The sequence below is a fragment of the Pristiophorus japonicus genome, chromosome 6, assembly GCF_044704955.1.
Source record: "Pristiophorus japonicus isolate sPriJap1 chromosome 6, sPriJap1.hap1, whole genome shotgun sequence".
Classification (NCBI taxonomy): Eukaryota; Metazoa; Chordata; class Chondrichthyes; family Pristiophoridae; genus Pristiophorus; species Pristiophorus japonicus.
The window spans coordinates 220,067,580-220,094,337 of record NC_091982.1 but is presented as its reverse complement, the minus strand read 5'-3'; the positions used below and the strand labels follow the sequence as shown (position 1 = coordinate 220,094,337).

Below are 26,758 nucleotides of genomic sequence, written 5' to 3'. Positions count from 1 at the left end.
CAAGGGATTGCCTATATGATGACATTGATCACTATCTCTCTGCATTGTCAAGCCTGCGTGTAGTCTGACTGCCACTGACTGGATCAAATTACACATTCCAGACAAAATTCTGGATGACTGGAGGTAGAGTTTCCGCATTGACCAGAGACGGCAATCCGGGCGCAAATTGCGTACAAAATTGCCTCCGTTTTGAGATGTGTGTTTTTCTCGAGTTTCTGGCCAAATTCATTTGCATAATGCCAATCGCAAAATCTTCTGTGAACCAGCACAATTTAAAACAAAAATTTTGCTTTAAAAAATATTCTTTGATTATATTTAAGAATGGTAACTTGATGCAAATTGATACATACAGATGAAAATGGGTTTATCACAAAGTATTTTTACTCAGTGGCTGTGAGTAACCAAATTTTAAATTTTAAATAACTGAAATTTATTTTTAAACTGTACAGAATGGTTTGCTAGTTATATTGGTTTATAGTAGCCAGTTTCTTAATAAATGAACAAAATATTCAAAAGTTTTTAAAACGTGCCTAAAAGAATCAGCTTAATTTTTGGAGACTCTTCGAAGGCCTGCAAACGAGCACCATGAGCAGAAACTCCCAATGGTGGTTAATTCGCCCTGGGGGCATGGCCAGTTTTGTGGGCGGGGCCAGCTTCTCACACAATGCTTTTTAAACCAGTGCAAAAGATCGCTGAAACTCGATTTGCACTTGAAATTCTGCAATCTTCTGCACTGGTTTGGCCGATTTCAGGCAAAGTGCGCTGAAACAAACCAATGCAGCCAGCCTAGCAGAAACTCCAGGCCCATCGATCCAATTACACCTCCCACCTCCCTGCTTTGTCTGTGCAGTAGAGGGCACAGCATTGCCCATAGGCGCATCCTTAAATGTTTTACAAAATGGGAGAAGCTATGAGCATGGCTAAACTTTTGTGTGTTTTCTAGTAACAAGTTTATAGGTGTAGTGACTCAGTGGTTTGAACATTTGATAGGATCTTTATTGAGAGCGACAAATTAAAGAGAAGGAAACTGGGATTGTTAATTTGTTTTGTTAGAAAGTAAAATCTTTAATCCCAAGCAAATTGTGGCAGAAATACACAAAATTTGTCTACAAACGTTTGAATCACCATGAAAATTGATAGCCCTTGTCATCCCTCATAACCCCTACAATGGAAGAAAGATTCAAGTTTGGTGCTTACTCTGTTTTTGAACCTGTGAGGAGCCCAAGCTGCATTGAGCTTTATTAAAATGAGCTGGGTGAATAACCCAACTGCTATTGAATATATTCATCCTCCAGATACTTTTGGTGTAGATTCAGGACAAGCCTATTAAAAAACCCAGGAAATGATCTTCGCTGACATTTAGAATATGGCATGTGATAGCATTCCAAATGTAAAAGTCACACTCAGACTCGTCCTTCCTCAAAGTGTGTGCGAGTTGTTGTTTTTCTCTCCACTGTATGTTTATCATGCCAGGAATGCTCACACAAAGGTAGTATTATTTGGAATGAGATTTTCCTGGGTGATAAATGGATGAATTTTACTTTGTGTCCGGGCAGAAAACTACTGTTGTTTAGATTCTGACATGTCTGTGGTGCACAATCTGCCTTCTGTTGTTTCTTTTCTGTTTCTTTCATACCACGTGCATGTGTTTATCTGCAATGCATTCATTCTACTCGTGTCTGTGCTAAAGGTCAAGTGTATTTGTATTTTCTTTAAGTCGTTAATCTTAAAACAGATGATGGGCCTCAGATTTTATTCTTTTTTTCCGACCAATTTTCTCCTCTCCTCACCTGAAGGTGTAATTTAGCGCTGAGCTAAGTTGCCATTATTCACATACGGTCCTTGATGGTGAGCGGCAGCTGACCTCTTGAGAACATCACAGATCAGGCCCGATGCAAACCTCAATTCCGTGCACTTTGAGCACGCGCATGGAGAGTGCTCAAAAGGGTGAACTCTTAACTGATTTTTTTTCTTTCCTTCCTAATGTGGGGCACTGCAACCAGCTTAGGGGTCAAACCTTGGACTTTCTTCCTCTTTTATAATGCAGGTGTCTGTACTCTAAATACCAGATAAACAGAGTATGCTGTCAGTGGGATCCTATAATACTGGATTTTGATGGAAATTAGTTTCGGTTATCTCTTTATCCTGTGTTTCACCAGCCTGCCAGGGTGATCTTTTGGTTAAGAACATAAGAAATAGGAGCAGGAGTAGGTCAAATGATCCCCCTAGCCTGCTCCGCTATTAAATAAGAAAATGACTGATCTTCGACCTCAACTCCACTTTCCCGCTCGATCTCCATGTCCCTTGATTCCCTGAGACTCCAAAAATCTATCGATCTCAGCCTTGAATATACTCAGAGACTCAGCATCCACAGCCCTCTGGGGCAGAGAATTCAAAAGATTCACCACTCTGAGTGAAGAAATTCCTCCTCATCTCTGTCTTAAATGGCCGACCCCTTATCCTGAGACTGTGTCCCCTAGTTCGAGACACTCCAGCCGAGGAAACAACCTCTCAGCATCTACTCTGTCAATCCCATTCAGAATCCTGTATGTTTCAATGAAATCACCTCTCAATCTTCTAAACTCCAGAGAGTATAAGCCCATTCTATACAATCTCTTTTTTCCCCCAATTGGCCTGGGTTTTTATCTGGTTTTTGCCTCCCTGGTTTTTGGGATCATCAGCACTCACAGCTCAAATAAAAATGATGTTACGGCTAATTGCAGTTCATTTTTTATTAATAGCTAACAGCATTATGGTATTAATGTCAGAAAGCCTTGTAGTACTAGGGTTTCAACACTTAATATTCTTTTAAACTCCTTCCTCCTACTTTAATAGAGGTAATAGCTTGCTTAACTTAAACAAGTTAATAACTGTTCAAATAGAAGAGGAAGTAATTTCATACGAACAAATTAAACATTTGTATATCAATATTCTATAGTGTAATATCAAGATTAAAAACTGAGGCGTAATCACTAGATTGATTCCTGGAATGAGAGTGTTGTCCTATGATAGAAACATAGAAATTTACAGTGCAGAGGGAGGCCATTTCGGCCCATTATGCCCGCGTCGGCCGACAAAGAGCCACAAAGCCCTCGGTCACCAGCCCTGAAGGTTACATATAAACCTATGAACAATGGGTTAACAGGAGATCACATGGCTCTGGTTGGGGTAGAGTGTAGAATGTTTCAGTATAAGGGGTGTCGCAGTTGTGTGGGACGGACTGGTTGGGCTGGGTGCTCTTTACCTTTCCGCCATTGTTCATTGTTCATAGCTCCAAACTCCGGGCCCAGCTGATAAATTGTGCAGCGGCAGATGCAAACCATTTGCTGGCGCAAAATTTACGACTCCGCCCAGGACACCCCCCGTCCCCCCTCACTGAGGCGTGACCGAAATTCCACCCCTATATTTGCATTATTCTATCAAAAATATTATCTGTAAAAGTTTTTAAATAATGTGTATGTTGTTCTGCTAGGAACAGCACATAAGGAGATAACGTCCAAAATCTCAATCAAGGATTTCTGAGCAGAAAGCCAGATAATTTCTACAAGGCGCAAGTTTCTTATGGCTCACATAATGGTGTCTGAAATGGTAATTAGGTAATCAAACTGGGGCCTTTATTTGCATTCATACATAACCCTGCCATTGTTATAAGTGACCCCTTTATTCAATATTGAAGTAAGATGATTTGTTCCAATATATTTATGCAAGATACTACTTTTTTGTCAGGTTAGTTAAGGAGCTGTTTACCAGGATAGGCCCCAGCTTGGGGTAATAGTGACTGACAGCCTTCTGAGAAAGTGATAGGGCTATTGATTGGTTGGAACAATCTGTGGCAGACAGGTTTGGGTCAGTGACTTCCTCTTAGAGGATTATATTGGCAGTGCATGGCTAGTTTAGGTGAGTGAGTGAATCTCATAGCCAACAGCTGCAATGCTGTCTCTTTTTTTAAGTCAGTGCCAGCTTTGCAAAGAGAAAATCAACTTGGTTGTGACTATGGCCCGGAATTTGCTGTTTAAAGCGATTGGGGGTAATTTTAACCCAGCCACTCAGTGGGAAACTGATGGGATTGGAATGGCCGCCCATTTTACAGCCTGTCTGAGCTTACTTTCTATTGGAATAGATAATGGGCAGTCAGTTCTAACCCATCAAGTTCCTGCTGAGCGGGTTAGATTATAATAGTCATCTTAGTTCGAGAGAAAGCTAGAGGGGAGTGACTATTGACACCAAACCCAAGCAAATACCTGATAAATAGCCTGAAATGTGACGGATTCTTCTTTATTGCCTAAAGTAACTGGAAAACTAAAGATAGGTTGGAGTACCCTGTATTGCTGGTGTATTTCATCACATCTTTTCACTACTGCTCACTGAACTTAACAAGAAAAACATAAAGTAGTGTTTCTAAATGACAAAGATTGGAATTTTGGTGCAATGGCATTGTGATGGATGACCTAAAATATAAGTAGCAAAGCAATAAAAAGCAGCCTCTTTAAATTCAGCAACTTTTCTATTTCAGCATCTTGCAGTGGTGCTGAAATGTACGTGAAACTGTTATAAAATATTAAAGTGTACTCTTCTGCGAGAAACCAAAACCCGTAGTGTTGTGTTCCTGGTGATAAACAGAGGTCAGATTCCCCCAGAAATTGGCCAGAAGTTAATCTCCCGTTTGCCACAAGAATTTGGCAGGGTATTGTGTTCTGATCTGATCTTGAGTATACCAGACCGATCTACAGGCGCCTGCCTGTCCGTGTGAATGGGCAGATGGAATTTTTTCTCTCCAGTTTTCTTCCTTACCATTTTCTTCTCTTCCCTCCTCTCCTGAAGACATTGACTCCTTTTCGGTACTGCGGATCTCCACCTGCCAAGCGTGCCTTTGTATATCGCCCGTGGCCATTATTCATGCCTGAGCCTTGACTGAGAGGCAGCAAGACTATTCAGTCGCAATACACATCACAGCCAGGCTCAGTCCTGACCTCTCCAAATGTGCACAGGTGCATCTTTCAGCCAGAGGTTGTTGCACAGCTGTTGGGACCAGGACCATCAGGAGAGTGATGCTGAGGACTCCTTTCCTCCTCGGTGGATTCGGCTGCGGAAACTCAGCTTGAAAAGATTATCCTGTTTCCTGCAATGCCTCTGCTTTTCGATGGTTCGCGTCTGGTTTGTGGACTTATGGGTTGCAGAGAATCTCCTAGTCATTTTTTCTTCCATAATGGTTTATGCTTGTGGTCCTGTTTAACAAAAGCAGTTTGAGAAGTCTGGGCTGTATCCCTAAATGTTCTGGCTATTCCAGACCTAGGATTACATGAATTACTTAGTTCGATATTAGAATATCTTTTGAGTCATGCCACCACATAAATCTTTGTTGCAGAAACCCTGTTCTGCGCAGCAGTTTTAAAAATTAAGTGCACATTTGCAGGTGAATCATGAGCGATTCAGAACTGAACCAGTATCATCCAAGATCACATGGCTTCCATATAGTGGTGGCTTTACAGTAATCGGTTGCATTGCCACTCATAACTGGTTTGACCCCCAACCCATGTTAATTGCCTGTGTGTATAGATATATATTTTGTGTCTGCAGATATTATTGCTCTAAACTGGTGCTATTTCACTATAAAAATTAAACTCAAATGCTTTACATAGGATTAATAGGAATAATACATAGGATATATGGCACAGAAACAGGCCATTCGGCCCAACCAGTCCATGCCGCTGTTTATGCTCCACTTGAGCCTCCTCCCGTTTTTCCTCATCGAAATCTATCTGCATAACCCTCTATTCCCTTCTCCCTCATATGCTTGTCTAGCCTCCTCTTAAATGCATCTATACTATTCGCTTCAACCACTCCCTATGGTAGCGAGTTCTACATAGAAACATAGAAATTAGGTGCAGGAGTAAGCCATTCGGCCCTTCGAGCCTGCACCACCATTCAATGAGTTCATGGCTGAACATGCAACTTCAGTACCCCATTCCTGCTTTCTCGCCATACCCCTTGATCCCCCTAAGTAAGGACTACATCTAACTCCTTTTTGAATATATTTAGTGAATTGGCCTCAACAACTTTCTGTAGTAGAGAATTCCACAGGTTCACCACTCTCTGGGTGAAGAAGTTTCTCCTCATCTCGATCCTAAATGGCTTACCCCTTATACTTAGACTGTGACCCCTGGTTCTGGACTTCCCCAACATTGGGAACATTCTTCCTGCATCTAACCTGTCTAAGCCCATCAGAATTTTAAATGTTTCGATGAGATCCCCTCTCATTCTTCTGAACTCCAGTGAATACAAGCCCAGTTGATCCAGTCTTTCATTCTCATTCTCATTCTCATCAATGTTTGGGTAAAGAAGTTTCTTCTCAATTCCCTATTGGATTTCTTGGTGACTATCTTATATTGATGGTCTCGAGTTATGCCGTTCCCCACAAGTGTAAACATTCTCTCCCTATCCACGCTATCAAAACCTTTCGTAATTTAAAGACCTCGATTAGGTCGCCCCTCAGCCTTTTTTCAAGAGAAGGGACCCAGCCTGTTCATCCTTTACTGATATGTATACCCTCGCATTTCTGGTATCATCCTTGTAAATCTTCTCTGCACCCTCTCCAGTATCTCTATATTCTTTTTATAATATGGCGACCTGCACTGCACGCAGTGGTCTAACCAAGGTTCGATACAGGTTTAGCATGACTTTCCTACTTATTGTACAAATGAATATGACACAGTTGTATTTTTCTTGACTATTATTTTTTTTAGTAAAGTGCCCTTTACCTTCAAATGCTGCTGGCCTTCCCTTGAGTCTGAGAGGTTGGGTTCAATCCTTGGTTCCACAGCTGAAAAGACATCTCCTGTGACTGGCTGAATAAAAACAATGCGGAACACATTAACCAGGTGACCTCTTTATTCAGACAATTCCCAGCTCCGTTACTGGGAAATGTTCTGGTCTCTGCTGCTTCCCCATTCAGTGCAGCTCCGATAAGGAGCCATGTAAGTGAAGAATTGGACATGTGTTCATCCCACATCATGGTACTAAACGCTGGTGGCCCCGCATTCAGCAGCACTCTGTTGCGTGGGTACAGTTATGATAATTAAGTATGGTTTAAAACAAGAAGCGACATTGCCCTGCGCCCCGATTGGGGGTGGGATTTTCTGCACCCGGTGCAGACATCCCGCCCCAGCCGCTGAATTGGGCTTACCGCCCCTCAACGGAAGTGGAGTGTAATCTTGCGCACTCCACTTCCTTTAGGGGCGGTTCCAGCGGCGCTAATGGGACGCATTGTACAGCGGTACGTGGACGCTCTGCGTAGTGCTGATGTGCTTCAACGCCCCTCCCCTTCGCTTAAAGGAGAATGCAGCTGCACACTCTGCAAGGCCTCTGATGGCCACGCTGAACCATCAGGGCAGCATGGGACCGGGCCTGCAGCCCGGCATCTAAAAACCGGAGTGCCAGGCTGCATGATGGCAGCCCAGACCACGGAAAAAAACAGGCAGGCTAGCCTACCCGAGAGGTGGCAAAAAAACTAAGATCGCGGGGCGGGACCTCCCCTTTAACTCCCGCCCTGCGTCAGCATCACGGACCGCGGGGCAATTTCCCCCGCAGGGCGAAAGGCACGCGGCGATGAGGGGTTAACGCACACGGCGATGATGACATTGCCGGTGGCGCAGGGGCAGGACACCACCATGACAGCACCTCCACAAACTCCCGGGCAATTTACCAGGATCCGGTAGTGCGCGCCCCTCCCCCCGTATGAAAATTGTCTTGCACACCGTCAAAATTTCGCACCCATCGTTCTTTAATGTTAAAGTAAAGCTGTTTAGCAATGGGTGATGTTGGCTGCTTTTTACATGTATGAAAAGATGCTATTTGGAAATGTATGTCATCAACTTCAGAGTCACTGCAGATTGAGAATGATGTGGGGGGAGTAGGGGGATGGGGAGTGGGGGGACGACAGAGGTGTTCCTCTAGGTTAGAAGTAATTTGTGCCACTGTGGCTTTAGAACTGCAGCCATGCAGTTGTCCAACATTGTTAAAAGGGAAGCTTCATTCAGTGTGCAGTCTGGATTTGCACATTGAACTGGATTACAGCTGTGGGCCTCGGCTACCTCCGTAGCAAATACTCTCGTTTGCATTTAACATGTCCAGCACTGTGTATCTTTTATCTGTAATTTGGGTTGTACAATGGTTTTCAGTGCCTACAAATTCTGAACATTTGCTTAAAGCTGAGAAGCATTATTCCTGTTTGATTCTTCCTTTTGCACTGGTGTGGGAGGGTGGAGGAAGGAAGGAACTTCTGTTCCTCATTCTGTATATGTTTTTACATGTGATTGAGATTGTCACAATTTTGCAATTTCTAAAATCTCTCAGCCTGTCAAAAGTGGATTTGTTTTAAAGATGCAGGGTTCTTTACAAAAAAGCACACTCCCCAATATTTGAGATGCAGTTATACTGTGACGTTTGCATCACTGGGATGAGGCTTCTATGCATTAGTGATGGAAGAAGTGACCAGTATAAGTCCACATTCAGGTCCCACTGTAACTGCCGCACCAGTAGTGTGAGACACTCCTCCAGACTGCTTGGCTCTGACACAATTGAAGTATGGAGTGAATTTTAACTTACAGGAGCGCATAGGTTTGGAAGTAGGTTGGGGGTTAAAAGCTCAAAAATTACTGTCGTGAAATTGGCTCCAACCTGCAGACTTCCGTATTTAACTGCAGCGAGTTAGACTGCGTGTGAGCAAGCCCATCGGGTGAGACGGGCAGTCAATTTCAACATGTGAATCGTGCTTTAACAGCGATATTAACATGGGTTTGGGGATTTAACTGTGTGCACGAGTTTCCCGGGCTTCCTGGAACTCGCCAGTGAAAGCACAGTGAGAACACAGTGGCAATTGACGGGGCTAAAGAAATGACAGGCAAATATTTCACTATGTACTGACACCTCACAGCCGCCTTCTTGCCTGATTGTGTGAAAGGCTTTGTTCATGGTACTTGTGCTGGGAGGTGCCTCTTACAACTTTGGAGGTTTGTACGTCTGATCGCCACTTTGGAACGGTTTGTACTGTTGAGGATCAAGATTGCCAGCCGCAGGAGCAGCAACAGCCTGCTCCTCACAGACCTGCCGCTCCACACGAGGGAAGGGATGAGCAGAGAGATTTAGCACACAGGAAGCCATACCCGCAACACAGGCTGTCGGAACACCAGTGTCCCAGGAGCTCAGGATCTCTCGTTAGGTGGTGGCAGACATTTGCAGCCTGGTGGAAGAAGACCTGCTGCCAAGTGGACTTGGTGGCCACGCTTTACCAGTGGCTGTCAAAGTCACCAGTGCTCTCGACTTCTTTGTGTCTGGCTCCCTTCAGGGCTCTCCCGGAGACATTTACAGGAACCCGCAGTCGATGGCCCACAAACGCATAAGGCAGGTGACTGATGGCACGTTTGCAAGGGCTGGCACTTCTGTCAAATTTACCACCCATGATGCCACTCCGAATGTGCGGACACTCAGGTTTGTGACTCTGGCTGGCGCAGAACATCATCGACTGCACACATGTGGCAATTAAGGCACTCCTAGATCACCCAGGTGTATTCGTCAACCGCAAAGGCTTCCACTCCATCAATGTGCATCTGGTGCACAGCCACAAAAAGATGTTTGTGCAGGTGTGTGCAAGATTCCCAGGCTACTTGGTGACCAGGGTACCCACTTAAAATGTGGCCGATGGCACCCATGAGGAACGCAATCAATGAGGCCCAGGAGCAATACAGTGAAAACCGTATGACAACCAGATGTGTCATTGAACAAGCAATCGCTTCAAGTGCATCGACATAACTGGAGACATCCTTCAATACACACCAGCCACGGGGCCCGAAATTCAGTACTGCTGGAAAGCTGGTGCTCCCCCCACTTTTTTGGGGCCATTAGTGCCAACATTTTTGAGTGGCTGGGCCACCCCATATTCAGCTCCAAAAGTGAACAATTTGGTTCTAGCGCTAATGAACCCTTCCAAAGTGGATTTTTCAGCGGTGTGGCTGTCTTAATTTGAGCGTTATCACCACTGAGAAATTCAGCATGCAGGTTAGGGTTTCTAATGAGTCAGCTGCGGGCCAGGGTTTGCAGCAAGGCCCTGCGTGGAGGGGAGGGGAGGGAGGAGAGAGGAGAGAGTTTGGAAGGATGGCTGGTGTAAGAGGTGCAAGGAGAGTCAACAGGTTCAGTGATATGGAGCTGGAGACACTGATGGACGGTGTGGAGGACAGACGAAGAATACTGTTTCCTGACGTGGGGAGACCTGGCAGACAGGCAGTACATAATGCATGGAGGGAGATTGCAGGGGAGGTGTCAGCACCTCCATATTTGTGAGGACACATCCTCCTCGGAGGGTGCTGGCCAGTCTGCACCCGGCCCTTCCAGGGTGGCGATGGGTCAACGCCTCCCAGCTCTGGGGCGACGGGGATCTTCCTCCTGTGCCTCCTCCTCCTCTTGTGCCTCCTCTTCCATCATAGTTCATTCATCTGGAATGACACTAAAGTTGCCCCCATTTGTTTATTACTCGTGTGGGAAGAAGCACTTCTTGATAGCAGTTGAACCTTCAAGCCAAGCTTAAATAGTGCTCATGGAGTTCACTGAATAAAAGATGCGATGATTTGCAGCTTCATCACTTGTGTGGTGGTTCCTTACCAGTAGAATACATCTTGCATCATATATTGATCCTTATTTTGTGAGCTGTGTAGTACTACTGTATCTGTGGTTTCATCCAAACCATCCTTTATGCTAGTTTTCTCCTTCCTGCTCCTGAAGGTGTTAACTCATGCCAGATACAATCTCTAGTTGCTGTCAATCCTCAGGATCCCTGTTCAAGTGGCTTTCTTCATGTGTGAGTCTCGATTATAAGGGTCAACAGGCTCTTCCCTTGCAGGGATCACTACTGGCCCAGAGCAGCAAGTTCAGCTGTTCTTCTCCCACTCCTCTACCTTGAGGATACCGTAGCCATTTTAGATGCCTCACTGCCCTTAGATTAGCTAATTTGCCAAATATGAGGAATCAAAACTGGGTTCTTGTTAGTCTGCATGGCATAGCACTGTGCCATGTGGTGCATCTACCCACTGAGCCATTTGTCACATGACTTGCTTGAAGCTTTCCTCAGCGCCCATGGATTGTTAAATTCACATGGTGCTTTTGGGTACAAGCATTGCTACTTCCATGACCTGTGTCACACATGCACACCTGCATTCACAAGGCAGTTTTGCAAGTATATTGCTACTTTTATGAGTAAGCCATCAGTTAATTGTGACTACGTAGGTTCAAGTCATCACACAAAGAAATGAAATATCCTGATATTTCTGTCAACTACTATGGACGTACATACCAGCCTATAAACCCAGCTAAAGCTTGACCCAGCCACTAACAGATTGAGAACATGAACAGCCACAATGTGAAAATGAGTAGTTGGGCTATTTTTTAATCATAAATGCTAGATATACACAATATTCCTTCATTTGTATTGAAGGAGTCAAAAGCATAAGTACAAAAAAAGGGAAATCAAAATATTGAAGGTACAAAATTGGTGGTATTCTATGGGAGTGGGGTGGTGGGGACATCCAAGGCATACACCCTCTTTCAAGCTGGTACTCTTTCCTCTACCCCAGAGTTCAAGGAGGCAGTTGACATTGGCACTCTCTCCTCAGTTACCCCCAATTAATGATTCTATTTCCCACATCTCTGCTCTCACGCCTTCCCCCACCTCTCAGAACCATGACAGGGTTCCCCTTGTCCTCGCCTTTCACCCCACCAGCCTCCACGCTCAACGGATATTTTCACCACCTCCAGCGTGATCCCACTACCAATCACATCTTCCCCTCCTCTCCCCTCTCAGCATTCCAAAGGGACCGCTCCCTCCGCGAAACCCTGGTCCATTCTGCAGTTACCGCCAGCACCCCCTCTCCTTCCCACGGCACCTTTCCGTGCAAGCGCAGGAGATGCAACACCTGCCCTTTCACCTCCTCCCTTCCATTGTCCAGGGCTACAGATACCCCTTCCAGGGGAAACAGCGATTTATTTGTATTTCTTTCAATTTAATATACTATATTCACTACTCACGATGTGGTCTCCTCTACATTGGGGAGACCAAGCGTAGATTGGATGACCGCTTTGCGGAGCACCTCCGTTCAGTCCACAAATGTGACCCTGAGCTTCCGGTCACCTGTCACTTTAATTTGCCACTCCACTCCCACTCTGACCTCTCCGTTCTCGGTCTCCTACACTGTTCCAATGAAGCTTAACGCAAGCTCAAGGAACAGCACCTCATCTTTTGTTTAGGCACTTTACAGCCTTCTGGACTCAACATCGAGTTCAACAATTTCAGATCATAACCTCTGGCCATCTTTGGCTCCCTTCTCCCCCCTCCCCCGTGCCTGTTTCTTTTTTTCTCCTTGTCTCTAATGGCAGCTGGTCATTATCCCACCATTCACACCCTATCTTGATTAATGTTTTTCTAACTGCTGGCATTACCATTTGAATTTGGGCCATCATCCTTTTTGTGTCTCTAATCTTTCCATTCTTCCGCCCTATCACAGACCTTCCCTTTTTGTTCTTTCTTCCCCTCCCCCTTTCAGTGCTTGTTAAGAATGTGTTCTTTCTGAACACTCTCCAGTTCTGACGAAGGGTCATCGACCCGAAACATTAACTCTGCTTCTTCTCCACAGATGCTGCCTGACCTGCTGAGATTTCCAGCATTTTCTGTTTTTATTCCAGATTCCAGCATCCGCAGTATTTTGCTTTTATACCCTCAGTTAATGCTGGCATTCTCCTTCCTTCCCATCCGTCCTCTCCTCTCTTCCACCGCCCTCCCCCCACCAAAAACAAAAGGTAGTGCTGCTCCCAGCTTTTACCCCCATTCTTCTCCCCTTCATAACTATCATTTCCCTCCACCTTCATTGCCCCTCCTTCATTGCCATCTGTTCGCTCCCCTCCAGTTCTCCTTTGCCATGCACTCTTTTCCCCCTGCCCTACTTCCCCTTTCCTCTTTCTGCTTCAGAACTATCTCGCAGCCAATAAATAAGCCACTGATGTTGTAAAATGACAGAATATGGCAGCAGTCCAAGTGAAGTAATATTTTTAGTCATGATGTTATCGCTCAGTTTGTGCTGGTACCTTGCTGGATTGGCAGACTATTGGCTTACTCGACTTGATATATCAATACTGGTTCTATAAGTGAATTTAGTACTAAGTAGTGTTTCCAGCTTAATTTACTTTCACTGATGTAAAATGGAATTTGAAAAACACTGCTTATAATTGCACAGCAAGTAACTGGAACAATTTCATGTTCGTAATAATCTGCAAACTATGGAAGCAACAGAGTAAAGTTTAAAAGAACAAAACAATTTAATAATAACTTAGGAAACTTCCTATCACTAACTTCTTTGTATTTTTGTTGTGGTTGCTGATCAGCAATAAGCAGAAAAGTAGTTGTTTTTTTGGCATTGTTTTAGGACATGAATCATCAGTTTGGGGGAAGAGAGAGCGAGAAAGGAGAAGTTAAGAAATGGGCATGTACCAGCTATAATATGGAAATTGCTGTCAGGAATGTTGCATACAAAACCTTAATAGGTTTACACTTCCATTGAAACATTGCAATTATAGATATATACATAATGTTGGTCAGATGTAAACTGATGTAGAGGAGAACTTGCATGTTTGAAAAAGATCCCCCCAAAATAGGGCTTGGATGTAAAGGGCATGTGTAACTGAACTATGAAGACCAGAAGGTCCTAAGTTCATTTCCTCGTGGCAGTAGGATGCTATAATTGGCCATTGCATCTTTGGGCTAGATATTAGCCAGGGTTCCTGCTCCTTATAGTGGCTGGAAGGATGTGTGAATGTCTGGTAAGGGAACATTTGGACACCAAACCTGGCCCAAATGATTGAATAACAACCACTCAATTTCTAAATTCCTATATCAAGAATTGGACTGGACATGTTTTAAAGAAGAGGAACTGTTCTCTTCAGTAAAACAGGATTGTTTCCAATGTGCCCATGCAGAAGTGGGCTGCTTTGCACATGCACTGTTTGGCCCTGATTTGCACATTCACAATTTGACCTCTTTCACACCTCTGCACAGTAGCACTGGACAAATTGACTTTATCGCCTTGTTTTCAAACTTTAAATGAATGTCACCCTAGGGATGACTATTTGGTTAAGTTACTAGAGGATGACTGGTGATCATGGCATCATACCCTAGCAGAAGCTGACATTTCAAGGAGAGGAAGGGGAGAAATATCTGAATGCATACAGTACTGAAAGTATTCTAGGAAAAGTGCAGTTGCTGACTCTGCAATGAAAGGCGTTCTTATCCGATGAATGGAAGGTCATGTGGGATGTTATTTTTTGCCTTGTTTAGGATGTGGCCATGTTTTGAATGAAGAGATCGAAAGAGCTAACACAAACACCTCTGGCTTTATCACCATCAAATAGTAGTTCATCTGTTTTTGGAAGCTGATTGAAATTCTTGTCATGTTAATCTTGAAAGCCCAGATGGGCCTGTTGGCTCATTTACAGAGCCGACAGTAGCGAGGAGGATTAGTCATTTAACCACATTCTCGCACCCTGGCACAGTTTGGCCTGTGAGTCAGGCTTACAGCTGTCCCGTGTTTATGACCAATGCTATTTTTTTCTACAATAATCCTGCATGGAATCTGCAGGCTGTCATTTTGAGGCGATGGTTATGTAATATAATTGGCAAAAAGAGGAAGAAGACAGCAAGGCAGTTCACCTACAGGAAGTTGTCTCCAGACTCTCAGACATCCATTTACTAAATCTGAAAAGTTAGCAATTTTGTTTCTGCTGGGACATCTGTAACTTTTTTACCTCCCAGTGGTTCTGGTTTGACAAGGTTTGCATGCTTCATTCAAACCAGCTTAAAGCCACTAATCTAGTTTGCTGTTACCTAAAGGCTATTGTTCTCATTTCAAAATCGTTTACATTTTCTGTGTTAAGAAAGCTGACTGAATATAAGAGGAAAGAAGAATGACTGAGCACTGACTGTTAATGGTTTTATTGTTTACTCCCTCCGTGGCTATACACCTTGCTGCTACTCATTGCTGCACCTGGCACACTGTCCAATCGATCATTTGCTATCTCGAAGGGCCATGAAGGAGTATAAACACTAGGATGAGAATTTTAAAGTGGAGGCATTGAGGGATCGGGAGTCAATGTAGATCAGGGAGCACAGGGGTTATGGGTGAGCAGAACTTGCTGCGGGATATGATACGTGCAGCAGAGACTTTGGATAAGCTGAAGTTTATGGAGAGTGAAGGATGGACAGGAGAGCATTGGAATAGCCCAGTCTGGAAGTAACAAAGACATGGATGATGGTTTCAGCAGTAGTTGGGCTGAGGTGGGCAAAGTTCTGGAGGTGGAGATAGATGTTCTTTATGATGGAGAGGTTAAGGGGTCGGAAGCTCAGCTCAGGATGCTGAGGTTGAAAACAGTAGTTCAATCTAAAACAGTGGCCAGGGAGAGGGATGGAATCGGAGATCGCGGTGGGTGCTGACGACAATGGCTTCAGTCTTCCAAATGTTTGTGTGGGGGGGGGGGGAAACTGTGGCTAATCCAGTATTGGATGTTAAGCAAGTAGGCTGGAAACACAGGGAGGGGTTGAGCAAAGTGGTGGAAAGGTAGAGCTGGTTTTCAGCAGCATTCATGTAGAACCTGACTCCATGTCTTCGGACGAAGTCGAGAAGGGGCAGCATGTGGATGAGAAAGAGGAAGGGGCAAAGGATACGTCTTGGTAACGGTGCAGGGCATGAAGAGAAACCATTGCTGGAGATACTCTAGCTACGATTAGATAGGTAAGATTGGAACCACGTGAGAGTAGCCTCACTTACTTGGACAACAAAGAGGCTAGGCAGTGGATGATGTGGTCGACTGTGCCAAAGGCTGCAAATATTGTGAGGAAAAACATGGAGGGTAGTTCACCACAGGATGTCATCCACTTCACTTCACAAAGGATGGCATTTGTAGCATTGATTAGGACTGTTTCAGAACTGGGCATGGGTATAAACTTGATAGGAGAGGTTCAAACATAGAGTTGTGGGAAAGATGGCATGGATTTGGGAGGCAATAACAGTAATTTGGAGATCAAATGGAGATTGGCAATGGGGGCCAAGAAAGGAAGTTGGTTTGTCAGCAGTTAAGTGGGAATAGGGTCAAATGAGCAGGAGGTGGGTCTCCTATACAGTAGCTGGTATAGAGGGAGCAGCGGCCCGGCCCGGAAATCGGTGCGGTCCCGGCCTGCAAGACCATCAGCAGGCCGGGGCCATTAGAGGGAGCAGCGTGCGGCGGCATACCACTGCAGGGAGCAGCGCGTGCTGCTGCAGGAGTGCGATGGCTGACTGGAGCATGGGCAGGTACAGCAGGAGTGACAAGGTCGGGGCGAAGGAGCGGCGAGGGTTCGTAGAGGGCTGTGATCGGGACCCAGGAGAGGTGTGAACTTGGGGCCCAGAAGAGGCGAAGGCCCAGGGGCAGCACGGGCCAGCCCACACTGCGATATGTGTGCGCACTAGGTCCGTGCAGCAGTGCAGGTCTCCGGTCGTCTTGGTTAATCCTTGCCATTGGACCAAGACCTAGCTCTATCAAGCCCGTGTGGTGGCTGGTGTGCAACGTTTTCAGCGTGGAAGCAAGTCAACCTCGTTTCGAGGGACTGCCTATGATGATGATGAGCTGGTATAACTGCAAATGGTGTGAAGCTTGTTTTATGAACTTGTATTTTTTTAAAGAAAAAATGTAGCTGGCTGTACTGCCATCCATTTTCCTTGAATTGCAAAGAGGTGATTGTCCCAACAGTTCTTCTCAACCATTTAATCATCCATTGGCAGTTGGAAACGAGGAACTAGTATTCCTTGGATGATGTCAACCACCCAGTCATGGCGTTGCTGGTGACATAGTTTGATTCCAAAAAGCTGTCAGTACCATACTGATGTGAATTTTCCATTTGTGGAATTCTGGAACTCTTATCCCCTAGTGAAAATGAAACGTAGATATAAATTACGGATTAAAGAAACCATCAATTTGATTTTATTTGATTTTCTCTCCGGGTTTTACAGCCATGTTAATACGGTCAGGTACAGGATTTGACGAGGCCAGGCAACCTGGTTCACGTTGGGAAAAAATAACTGATAACGCCACTAGCACTTGTTGAGGAGAAGGCTTTGTCAGTAGTTGACATTCCTAACCTGTACTAGTCATGTAATTTTTTTAAAATTTCAAAATATACTTTATTCATATAAAAATTTGTACAGTATATTCAAAAGCAGTTCAGTACATTTAGCTGCGGTCAGCAATCCCATACACTACATGTGGGTGCTGACGGCAGTTCCGTTCGATACATTTCCTGGCTTTTCAGTTCAAGTACAATTCGGTCCAATACGGGATACATTGTAGTACATTCAACAAATTACATTACACGTGTCACTATACAGTACACGGAATGGGTGACGGTACATTTACATTTTTCTTTTCAATGTGCATTACGAAACAGACCTTGCATTGTACATGGCACTACATAGGTGTTTACAGGTCATAGTGCTCCATGTACACAAAAAGGAAGTACGAGTCATGTAATGCTCATTTTACTCACTCATCATGTCTCATCATTTTACATAACTGCACAAACTTGCACTAACCTCAATGTTGAGCATGATGTAAAGGTGAGTATGAGTGCGAAATTTGCTTATTGTTCAAGTAGACGCACAAAGAGTAAACAACAACATTCTTGGGTTTCATTCATTCATACTTGTACCATGCACTCCAGGAACCATTTTCATTTTTTGCACATTTGCATTAGGTTCACAGGAACTGGGTGAGTATAAGTAGTGTAGCTATTTCTGTCTGTACATCTGATCAAATTTAGGAGTAAGTGTAAGTATGCGGTACAAATTTCCTACCGCTTTTTAGTTTGAAACGCAAACCGGTGTCTGCTTCAATGACAACTGTTTGCATTTATATAGCATCCTTCATATAGAACAACATCTGAGTGTTTTACAAGGCCAACACCATGTAAGAGATGGGACAGATTTAGGGGGAAAGGTAGGCATGATTGAAGAGAGAGTTTTTTTTTTAAAGAGGATTTTAAAAGAAGGCAGGGGAGTAGCAAAACTTCAGGTGAGTAACCTAATAATTTCAGATTGATATGAGAAAATGGGTTTTGCATAGTCCTCTGATTAAACCCTAGATGGTTTTGACCTGAGCTGTTCTTTGAGTTTGTACATTATAAATTAGGTTTAGAGCAGATATAAATGTGTTCTTATTTTAGGAGCAAATCCTCCCATTTATTCTCTGCTTTACTTAAGTACTGCTCACAATGTGTAAGCAAACAACTTGAATCCAAAAGTTGATAGGCTGGATTTTCGAGGGATTTGCGACTGGGTTTTCGCTGGGTTTTGACCCTCCGCGGCGAAATACCCGGTCGCAAAGCCTGGACAAGATCCTTGGCTCCTTGTTTGCAGCGGCGATGGGCCTCACCACCGGGGAGAGCTGCACCGGATGTATAACAATGTGGATTGCATTACCATGTGCGTTTCGGCACTCTCCCGACCGATATGCCCCGACCAAAACAGCAACAGGTCAAACCTGTCGGTGTAGTCCTGCCAGCAGCGGTAAGTTAGAAAACCTGCAAAAAAGATAAGTTAAAGTTTTTATTAATTTTTTTGCAGAGGTTACTTAGTTAAGGGTCTTGGTAATGTTTTTTGAATGTTTAAAAAAAAATTCCCCCTCCCAAGGCGCCTCTCGCAGCGCAAACGACCCCGCAATAACATTGGCGAAACTCACGTTTTGCGCCGCGAATAATCATGCGCAGACCCCAAAAGCCGAAAGTTTGGCCTGAAATCTGTAGCGCAGCGAAAACGTTAATTTTCACGTATCGCTCCGTTTTCGCCCAAAAAAGCCAAAACCTAAAAATCTAGCCCTTAGTGTTGTTGGGAGAGTCCAGGAAGAAAAGAGAAAAATACTTATAAATATAGATTTCATGCAAGTTATTGTTGTTAAGATTGGAAATGTGACTTAAAAGGAAGGCAAAAGACAATGGATAGGAAGGTTTATTTTTCCCTCCTCCCATTGTTTACCCTTATAAAGGCTGTGACCCCTCCTGGGGTGTAAGGTTCTATGGCTGCAGGTGTCCCCAGTACAAAATCCCATTTTCCTCTCTCAGCTGGAGTCTACATTAGCGTACAATTGAGCTGTGGGAAACTCTGGTGAGCCAGACTGATCCTCTTCTTGCTTTATTTCCACATGCAGTTGGAAGATCTCAAGGTTTAAAGAAACACTTGTGTAATTTGAAGACAAATAACTGTAGTGAATAAGAAGTTGTCCCCACATTTAAATCAAATCAACAGAACTAACTGGTCGACTATGTCATGATCACTCAGAAAGGAAGCAGTTCTCTTGAGGCCTTGCAAGATATTGGTTAACAGCCTTCAAAATGTTCATGTGCTTTTAATAGGGTTTGACATTATGTGAAACATCATGGCCTTTGGAAAAGTGTCTAAAATGAGTTAAGCTGCTATGGTATTAATGTTTCTCTATAATATGGAATCATATCTTTCAACATGCAGGGTCTTGCAAGGGGAGATTCAGATTGGGACTTATGGGAGCACCATCTTTTTTTAAAACAGACAAATGATCTAATTTTGCCTGCTTATGCAACAGATCCACTTTTCTCCACATCACTGACATTGAATTAAAACAAAACTGTGAAACAATGTAGATAAAATATTGATGAGACCTTTGTTACTTTTTAATTATTCATTGACAAACCTAGTAGAATGGATCTAGATTATGAACAGAAGCAAAATACTGCGACTGAATCTGAAATATGAGTGTTATATGCTGGAAACACTCAGCATGTCAGGAAGTATCTGTGGAGAGAGAAATGGTGTTAAGATTTCAGTTTGTGTACGGGTATACCAAACAATAGATAACCTTTTTGTATGAGGCTGTTTTGGGAACAGAACATCATAAAGAGAGTGTTTGTTTATTTGATTTATAAGCAAAATGCCAATGATCACTACCTAGAATAAACTTCTTTCTGTGAAAGGATGAGATAATTGGATGTAATGGCCTCCCTCATCTATAATTGCCTTTGTACTCTTGACCTCATTGAAAAGTTAGCTTCTTGCATCCTGTTTGGCAAAGTACTGAACTGAATATGCAACTTCCTCAGAGGATGAAAACACAGGATTATGATAAATGAACATGTGTCTATTGCAATAGCCAAATCAAAGTCCTTTAGGTCTTGGCCTTTTCCTGTTTCTTGTCTTCTCTTGCATGTCATCCAAAATGACATTTCTCTTTACTGCAGGTAATACCCAGTTCAAGGTATTTAATTCCCTGTCTAAAAGATCACTGCAGGCCTATATGCACTAAATTGAACAGTGTACAGACAAACTATTGTTACCGTCAACACTGGTAGGTCAGTTGCTTTTCGCAAGAATGACCATACAGTCTTGTTCACACACCTCTGGTACATCAGGTAAATTAACAGAACAGCCGTGCTCCCAATTATATCGTTAACTCTTGAGTATTATTTTCAAATTGCCAAATCCACTTTAATTGATTATAAATAAGGTAAAGGGGGAGATATTCTGTTGCGACATTGTCCCAGGCTATGCGGTAAATTTTGCGCCGGCAAATGGATTGCACGAAGGGATGCATTCGCCTCTTTTAGGGCGCTAGGCCAGCCAAGCAAGGGAAAGTCCCAAGCTAAACAGCCGGCCTCGGAGCGTCATAAGAGAGGCCTGGGCGGGGGGCGGGGCAGGGGGGGCGGGAGGGGAACCTAAAAAACCAAACCCACCAAAAACATTCCCAATACATAGCTCATGCCACCACAACATAAATCGCAAAAAAACCCCAATCCCACTTACCTGAGGTCGACATTACTTACCTCACTGCCGCCACTACAGCTCGGACCACCAGCTTTCACAGGTGTTCCCACCAGGAGGGCGCTCTATGGAGCGCAACAGGTCGAGTGGCAGCCAAAAATCGAGCCGCTATCACATCCAGGGTCGTTGCACACTGGCTCGCCACTTCCGACTATAATGCTCGGTGCACCCTCGAAACTGGCACCGAATGTCCCGGCGGGGCACTGGAAGCTGGCCCCCCCCGGAAGTGCTTCCTGGTGTTTTAGAAGCGTGGAGTTTCTGGAATATAGTTGCTATTGTCCTCCTGAAACAACCTGTTCCGAGCAATGGTTCACACCTGAAGCGTCTTGTTTTCTCAATAGATGCTGCCTGACTTATATTTTCAGCAGCTGTGGTATTTTGCCTTTTGTAGAACTTGGTAAACCTTTACTTACAGACACATGTTGCAATAAAGTTAAATTGTGTCCAAACGCATCCTTGCATGTCCTCCATTACCTCGTGTAATAAAACAGAACATAAAATAATGTAAGGCTCTTCTTTCCCAAACCAAAATTAAATTTGCCACCCATTTCTTTAATGTTTCAAACCAGTTCACCACCCTCTCCCTAAATTAAATTCAAAATTTTCAGTTGCCTTTTGAAACCAAATGCCGTTAGGATGACATGGACCAGACATAACCAAATCTATCATAAATCACATTGTATTACTTCCAACGTGAAGCCTTGTGTTTTTAGTTTTAAGAGCTCGTTAAAATGTACGATATGTGGCTGCTATATTTAGTTTAAACTGCATCTTCCAAATTATGGTGCAATGTTGGCAACTTGTTCATTTTGCATGTTACCCTTGAGCTAGTAGAACATTTATAGAGTATTGGTAGATCTCCTATGGGGTTGCTTGTAGTGAAGCAATAGGTGCACTGCCTCTTATAATATGTGCCCACTAAAGGTCAACAGCTACCATCTAACCCACTCACAGTAGATTGCTGCTCTTCTAGCCCAGTAATATGGGTTCACTGTTCCTGCTCCCACATTATGCTCTCTCTCAGGTGGTTGAATATTGAATGGAGTTATTTAAGCTTTTGATTACCTGCTGTATTTTAGTCTAAAGGAAATTTTGTTGAGATGGTGGGATGAAGGGACCAAATGTAAAGGGTTTTGGGGAGCGGGCGGGTAAGTGGGGCTGAGTCCACGGCCAGATCAGCCATGATCTTTTTGAATGGCGGAGCAGACTCGAGGGGCTAGATGGCCGACTCCTGTTCCTAATTCTTATGTTCTTATGTAATGTAGCCAAGTTTGCTGATGATACAAAGATGGGTGGGAAAGCAAGTTGTGAGAAGGCTACAAAAAAATCTGCAAAGGGATATAGACAGGCTCAGTGAATAAGCAAACATTTGACAGATGGAGTATAATGTGGGAAAGTGTGAGGTTATCCACTTTGGCAGAAAAAAATAAAAAAGCAGATCATTATTTAAATGGAAAGAAATTAGAAAATGCTGCAGTATGAAGGGTCCTGGAGGTCCTTGTTCATGAAACACAAGTTAGCATGCAGGTACAGCAAGTAATCAGGAAGGCAAATGGAATGTTGGCCTTTATTGCAAGGGGGATAGAGTATAAAAACAGGGAAGTCCTGCTACAACTGTACAGAGTATTGGTGAGGTCACAATTAGAGTACTGCATACAGTTTTGGTCATCTTATTTCAGGAGGGATATACTTGCATTGGAGGCAATTCAGAGAAGGTTCACTAAGTTGATTCCTGAGATGAAGGGGTTGACTTGTGAAGAAAGGTTGAGCAGGTTGGGCCTATACTCATTGGAGTTTAAAAGAATGAGAGGTGATCTTATTGAAACATATAAGATACTGAGGGGCCCGACAAGGTAGATGCAGAGAGGATGTTTCCCGTCATGGGGAATCTAGAACTAGGGGGCATAGTTTCAGAATAAGGGGTCGCCCATTTAGAACTGAGATGAGGAGGAATTTCTTCTCTTAGAGGGTCGTAAATCTGTGGAATCTCTGCCCCAGAGAGCTTGGGAGGCTGGGTCATTGAATATATTTAAGGTGGAGATAGACAGACTTTTGAGCGATAAGGGAGTGACGGGTTATGGGGAGCGGGCAGGGAAGTGGAGCTGAGTTCAAGATCAGATCAGCCATGATCTTATTAAATGGTGAAGCAGGCTCGAGGGGCCAAATAACCTATTCCTGCCCCTATTTCTTATGTTCTTATGGTGCTTTGTTTCTCCACAGGGCCATGTGGTTGTTATAGCGTTAAATTTACATGATGCCTCCCGCCATGACTGACCCCTTGGATATCTGGGCAGTAGATTCCCAGATCACAGCAGATAGCTGCATCACTGCAGACTTCTTACTACCCACAGGAATGTACATCCAGTTGGATGTGCCTCGGGAGGCCACTATTGAATATATCAAATCGGTAAGCAAGCTTGTCATTTTGTGTTGTGTTTTTTAAACTTTGTTTTCCAGTAGAAGTGGTAATGGAAAATGGTCAGATTAATTCCCTCGGCCTTTGCCCCCACCCCGCCCTGTGTTTTTATCCCTCCATCTCTCCTCCTCCCCATGCAATTTTGACTGAGCAATATTTAAAATACTAAAATGTGATGGTAATTTTGTTGTCCATGCATGTGTAGTATTAATGATTGTCTGCCACTGATCTCTCATTGGACAATCAGCCAATAGGAATATGGTATATAAATATATGGTATATGTTTTTGTACCTCGCTGTTGCTGATTGCCAATTCTGATATCCTCGTGTTATTCTGAGTTTTCTTTCTGTGTCCATATGTGTCCGCTAGTTGCAAAAGAAGAAAGTTACCAAAACAACTGGAAATTATTGCAGATTTCATCAGATGTTCAGATATGTTACAAGATGTAAACTATATCAAAGCTTAGCTTCTTAAACCCTTTGAGGTTAGATATTCTAACCTTTTTTTTTAAACAAAGAGAATGGTAATCATGGTAACAATCAAATCGATTCCATGAGGAGCACCATAATTGTTCCTGAAAAGTCCTGTTCATTTTCAGTCGTGGATTTTGCTTCAGATTTACCGTAAAACCCAGACCTCTTAATACATCGGACTTTGTGATTTAAAGTTTGATGCAGTGGTTTTGGATTTACTAGAGAAGGGCCCACGATATTTATCAGCTGTGTACGTGACGTATGCAGAAATGTGATGGTTTACATTTGGAAAGGAGCTCTTTGATTTTTGTAAAACTGAAAATCAGTATAAAAATGTTTTTTTTGAATCAGACATTTTTTTTTAAAACCCCTGTAAATTCTGGAAAGACTCAGCAGATCCTTCAGCACCTGTAAAAGAAAAGGTGGCTTATCAATCCAGGCTGTAAATCTTTCATCAGAATCCAAGGTCAGAGCTGCTCTCTATTTCCAGCAATTTCTGTTGGTACTTTTCAGATTTGAGTTTTAAAAGGTAGAAGATTCAAATTCAATAGTAGTGATGACCTGCCACAAATGGCTGGAGCTGGTGATTATGGTAAAGCTGTGAACCTCGTCTCCAGCTTCCCCCGCACTAACTTCACAAGGTGGGCTCCCAGCAGTAAATTGTACTGTGAACCTGTATTTGCGTAAGTCACTTTTGGTTGCAGCATATATATGTGTGTGTGTGTGTATGTATATATATGTGTGTGTATATCTATATATATATATATATATATATGTATGTAAATGTGGCATGTTCTCCATTTTAACTAAAACTTTGAACACAAAATATGATCTTGCATATAATTTCTGTTCTGCTAAACATCTTTTCAATCCAATGTGTACAAATCCCACAAGTTCAGAAATGCATTTAGACATTGACCATTAAAATCCTTACTCCATCTGTCCTCTCCATGTAAATCAAAATAATAACTTTTATAATCCATATATATGCAATGTTACATTAAATAGAATTTGCTTTTTAAAAAATTTTCCCACCCCTCTGATTTTCCTTCCCATCCCTCCTCAAGGGTTGCTTCATGCTGGAGTATGGTCCCATAGGCACCTGTCATCCTCTCTCAGCTCGCCTATGTGTTGCCTATACAGACTGTTCAAACATGGAGGACATCACAGTCAAGCCCAATTCTGACCCCTCCTGACATCCACACACAAATGTATTTTCAGCTGGTGCCACCGAGTACCAATCAAGAATGATGGAAATTTGCGCACAGTAAGGTCCCACAAACAACAATGAGATTAAAAAAAACAAGATAATCTGTTTTTTAGCAATGTTGGTTGAAGGATAAATGTTGGCCAGGACACCGGGAGAAACTTCCCTGTTCTTCAAAAAGTGCCATGGGATCTTTTATGTCTACCTGAGAAAACAGGTGGGATACCAGTTTCATGTCTCATCGAAAGACTGCACCTCAGCAATGCAGCAATTTCTCAGTGCTGCACTGAAGTGTCAACCTGGTTAATGTGCTCAAGTCCCTGGAGTGCAGCTTGAATCCACAACCTTTTGACTCAAAGGCGAGAGCGCTACCACTGGGCACTGGCTGACACAAGTTATCCTAGAGTCAACTGTGGCTCAGTTGGTGGTACTCTCACCTCTGAGTCAGAAACATGTGGGTTCACGTCCCACTACAGAGTTTTGCGCATAAAAATCTAGGCTGACCTGCCAGTGCAGTGCTGAGGGAGTGCTGCACTGTTGGAGGTGCTGTCTTTCAGATGAGATGTTAATCCGAGGCTCTGTCTGCTCTCTCAGGTGCACATAAAAGATCTTGTGACATTACTTCGAAGAATAGCAGGGGTGTTATCCCTGGTGTCCTGGCCAATATTTATCCCTCAATCAACATCACTAAAAAAAACCAGATTATCTGGTCATTAGCACATTGCTGTTTGTGGGAGCTTGCTGTGTGCAAATTGGCTGCCATGTTTCCTACACTGCATCAGTGACTACACTTCAAAAATACTTCATTGGCTATAAAGCATTTTGAGATGTCCTGACACCCTGAGGTCCTGAAAGGCACTATATAAATGCAAGTCTTTCTTTTTTTCTTTTTCTTAATGGTTTGGGTCTGAGTTTTGTTTGTTTAACCAAAGATCCAGAATTTCAGCGATGAGCATTTCACTGAGCTAGTTTAAAATTGGATCCTCCTATTTTGCCACAAAGTCGAGGTAATTTCTCTTCTGTTGTATTGCAGCTCCTATGGAGACAGGCCCAGACATACCCACTGTACAGTGTACTTGGCGAACAGGACTCCTATATGTTTCAATGTGTAAACCAATCGGCTGTGCATGAAGAGCTGGAGGATGAGTCTCGCCGCCTCTGTGATGTCAGACCTTTCCTTCCTGTTCTAAAGCTTGTAGCCAGGAACTGTAATAGATCTGAAAAACTACTTGATTCAAAAATTGGTGTTCTTATTGGGAAAGGTAGGGTCATTCTTTATTCTGACTGAGCACTGCTTTTTGTTTTCCTTCAATTCGTTCGTATGGCAGTAGTGAAGCAAAGCAAATGCCAATATCTAAGTTAGATATCCAGCCAAAGCTTCCGGTGTAATTGCATATCTTGTAGACTGCCTGCGAATTTCCTGAGGGCAATGCTCAGTGATGTGCTCCAGGGTCAGATTAGGAGCTCCACAATCACATGATGGGGATGCTTTAATCTTCCATCTATGGAGAAGGTAGCAGCATATACCATGACCAGTTCTGAAGTGGTTGATGGTTGTCCACTGTTTGCGAGAATGATTTGATACTTCAGGTTGTACTGTTGCGTCCTCTATAAGGAATCCATTCCATATGTCGCAGTTCTTCCAAGCATTTCGCCATTGGTCATTAGGCTGAGGGGAGATCGCTGAAGGGCTTTGGCAACAGTCCAAAATGGCCTTCTAGATTTGAGATGAGTTGGTGGTAGGTTGTTCAAGTC

General features: G+C 43.5%; 1 protein-coding gene across 1 annotated transcript in view; it reads left to right on the top strand.

The window, feature by feature from the left end:
• pik3cb (phosphatidylinositol-4,5-bisphosphate 3-kinase, catalytic subunit beta) overlaps window positions 1–26,758 on the top strand; it is a 203,438-nt gene that overhangs the window by 75,642 nt on the left and 101,038 nt on the right. The window contains exons 2-3 of the mRNA XM_070883608.1: window positions 23,127–23,313; window positions 26,037–26,265. Of these exons, the coding sequence (XP_070739709.1) occupies window positions 23,158–23,313; window positions 26,037–26,265 (385 nt within the window). The 5' untranslated portion in view covers window positions 23,127–23,157. The remainder of the gene's footprint in view (window positions 1–23,126; window positions 23,314–26,036; window positions 26,266–26,758) is intronic.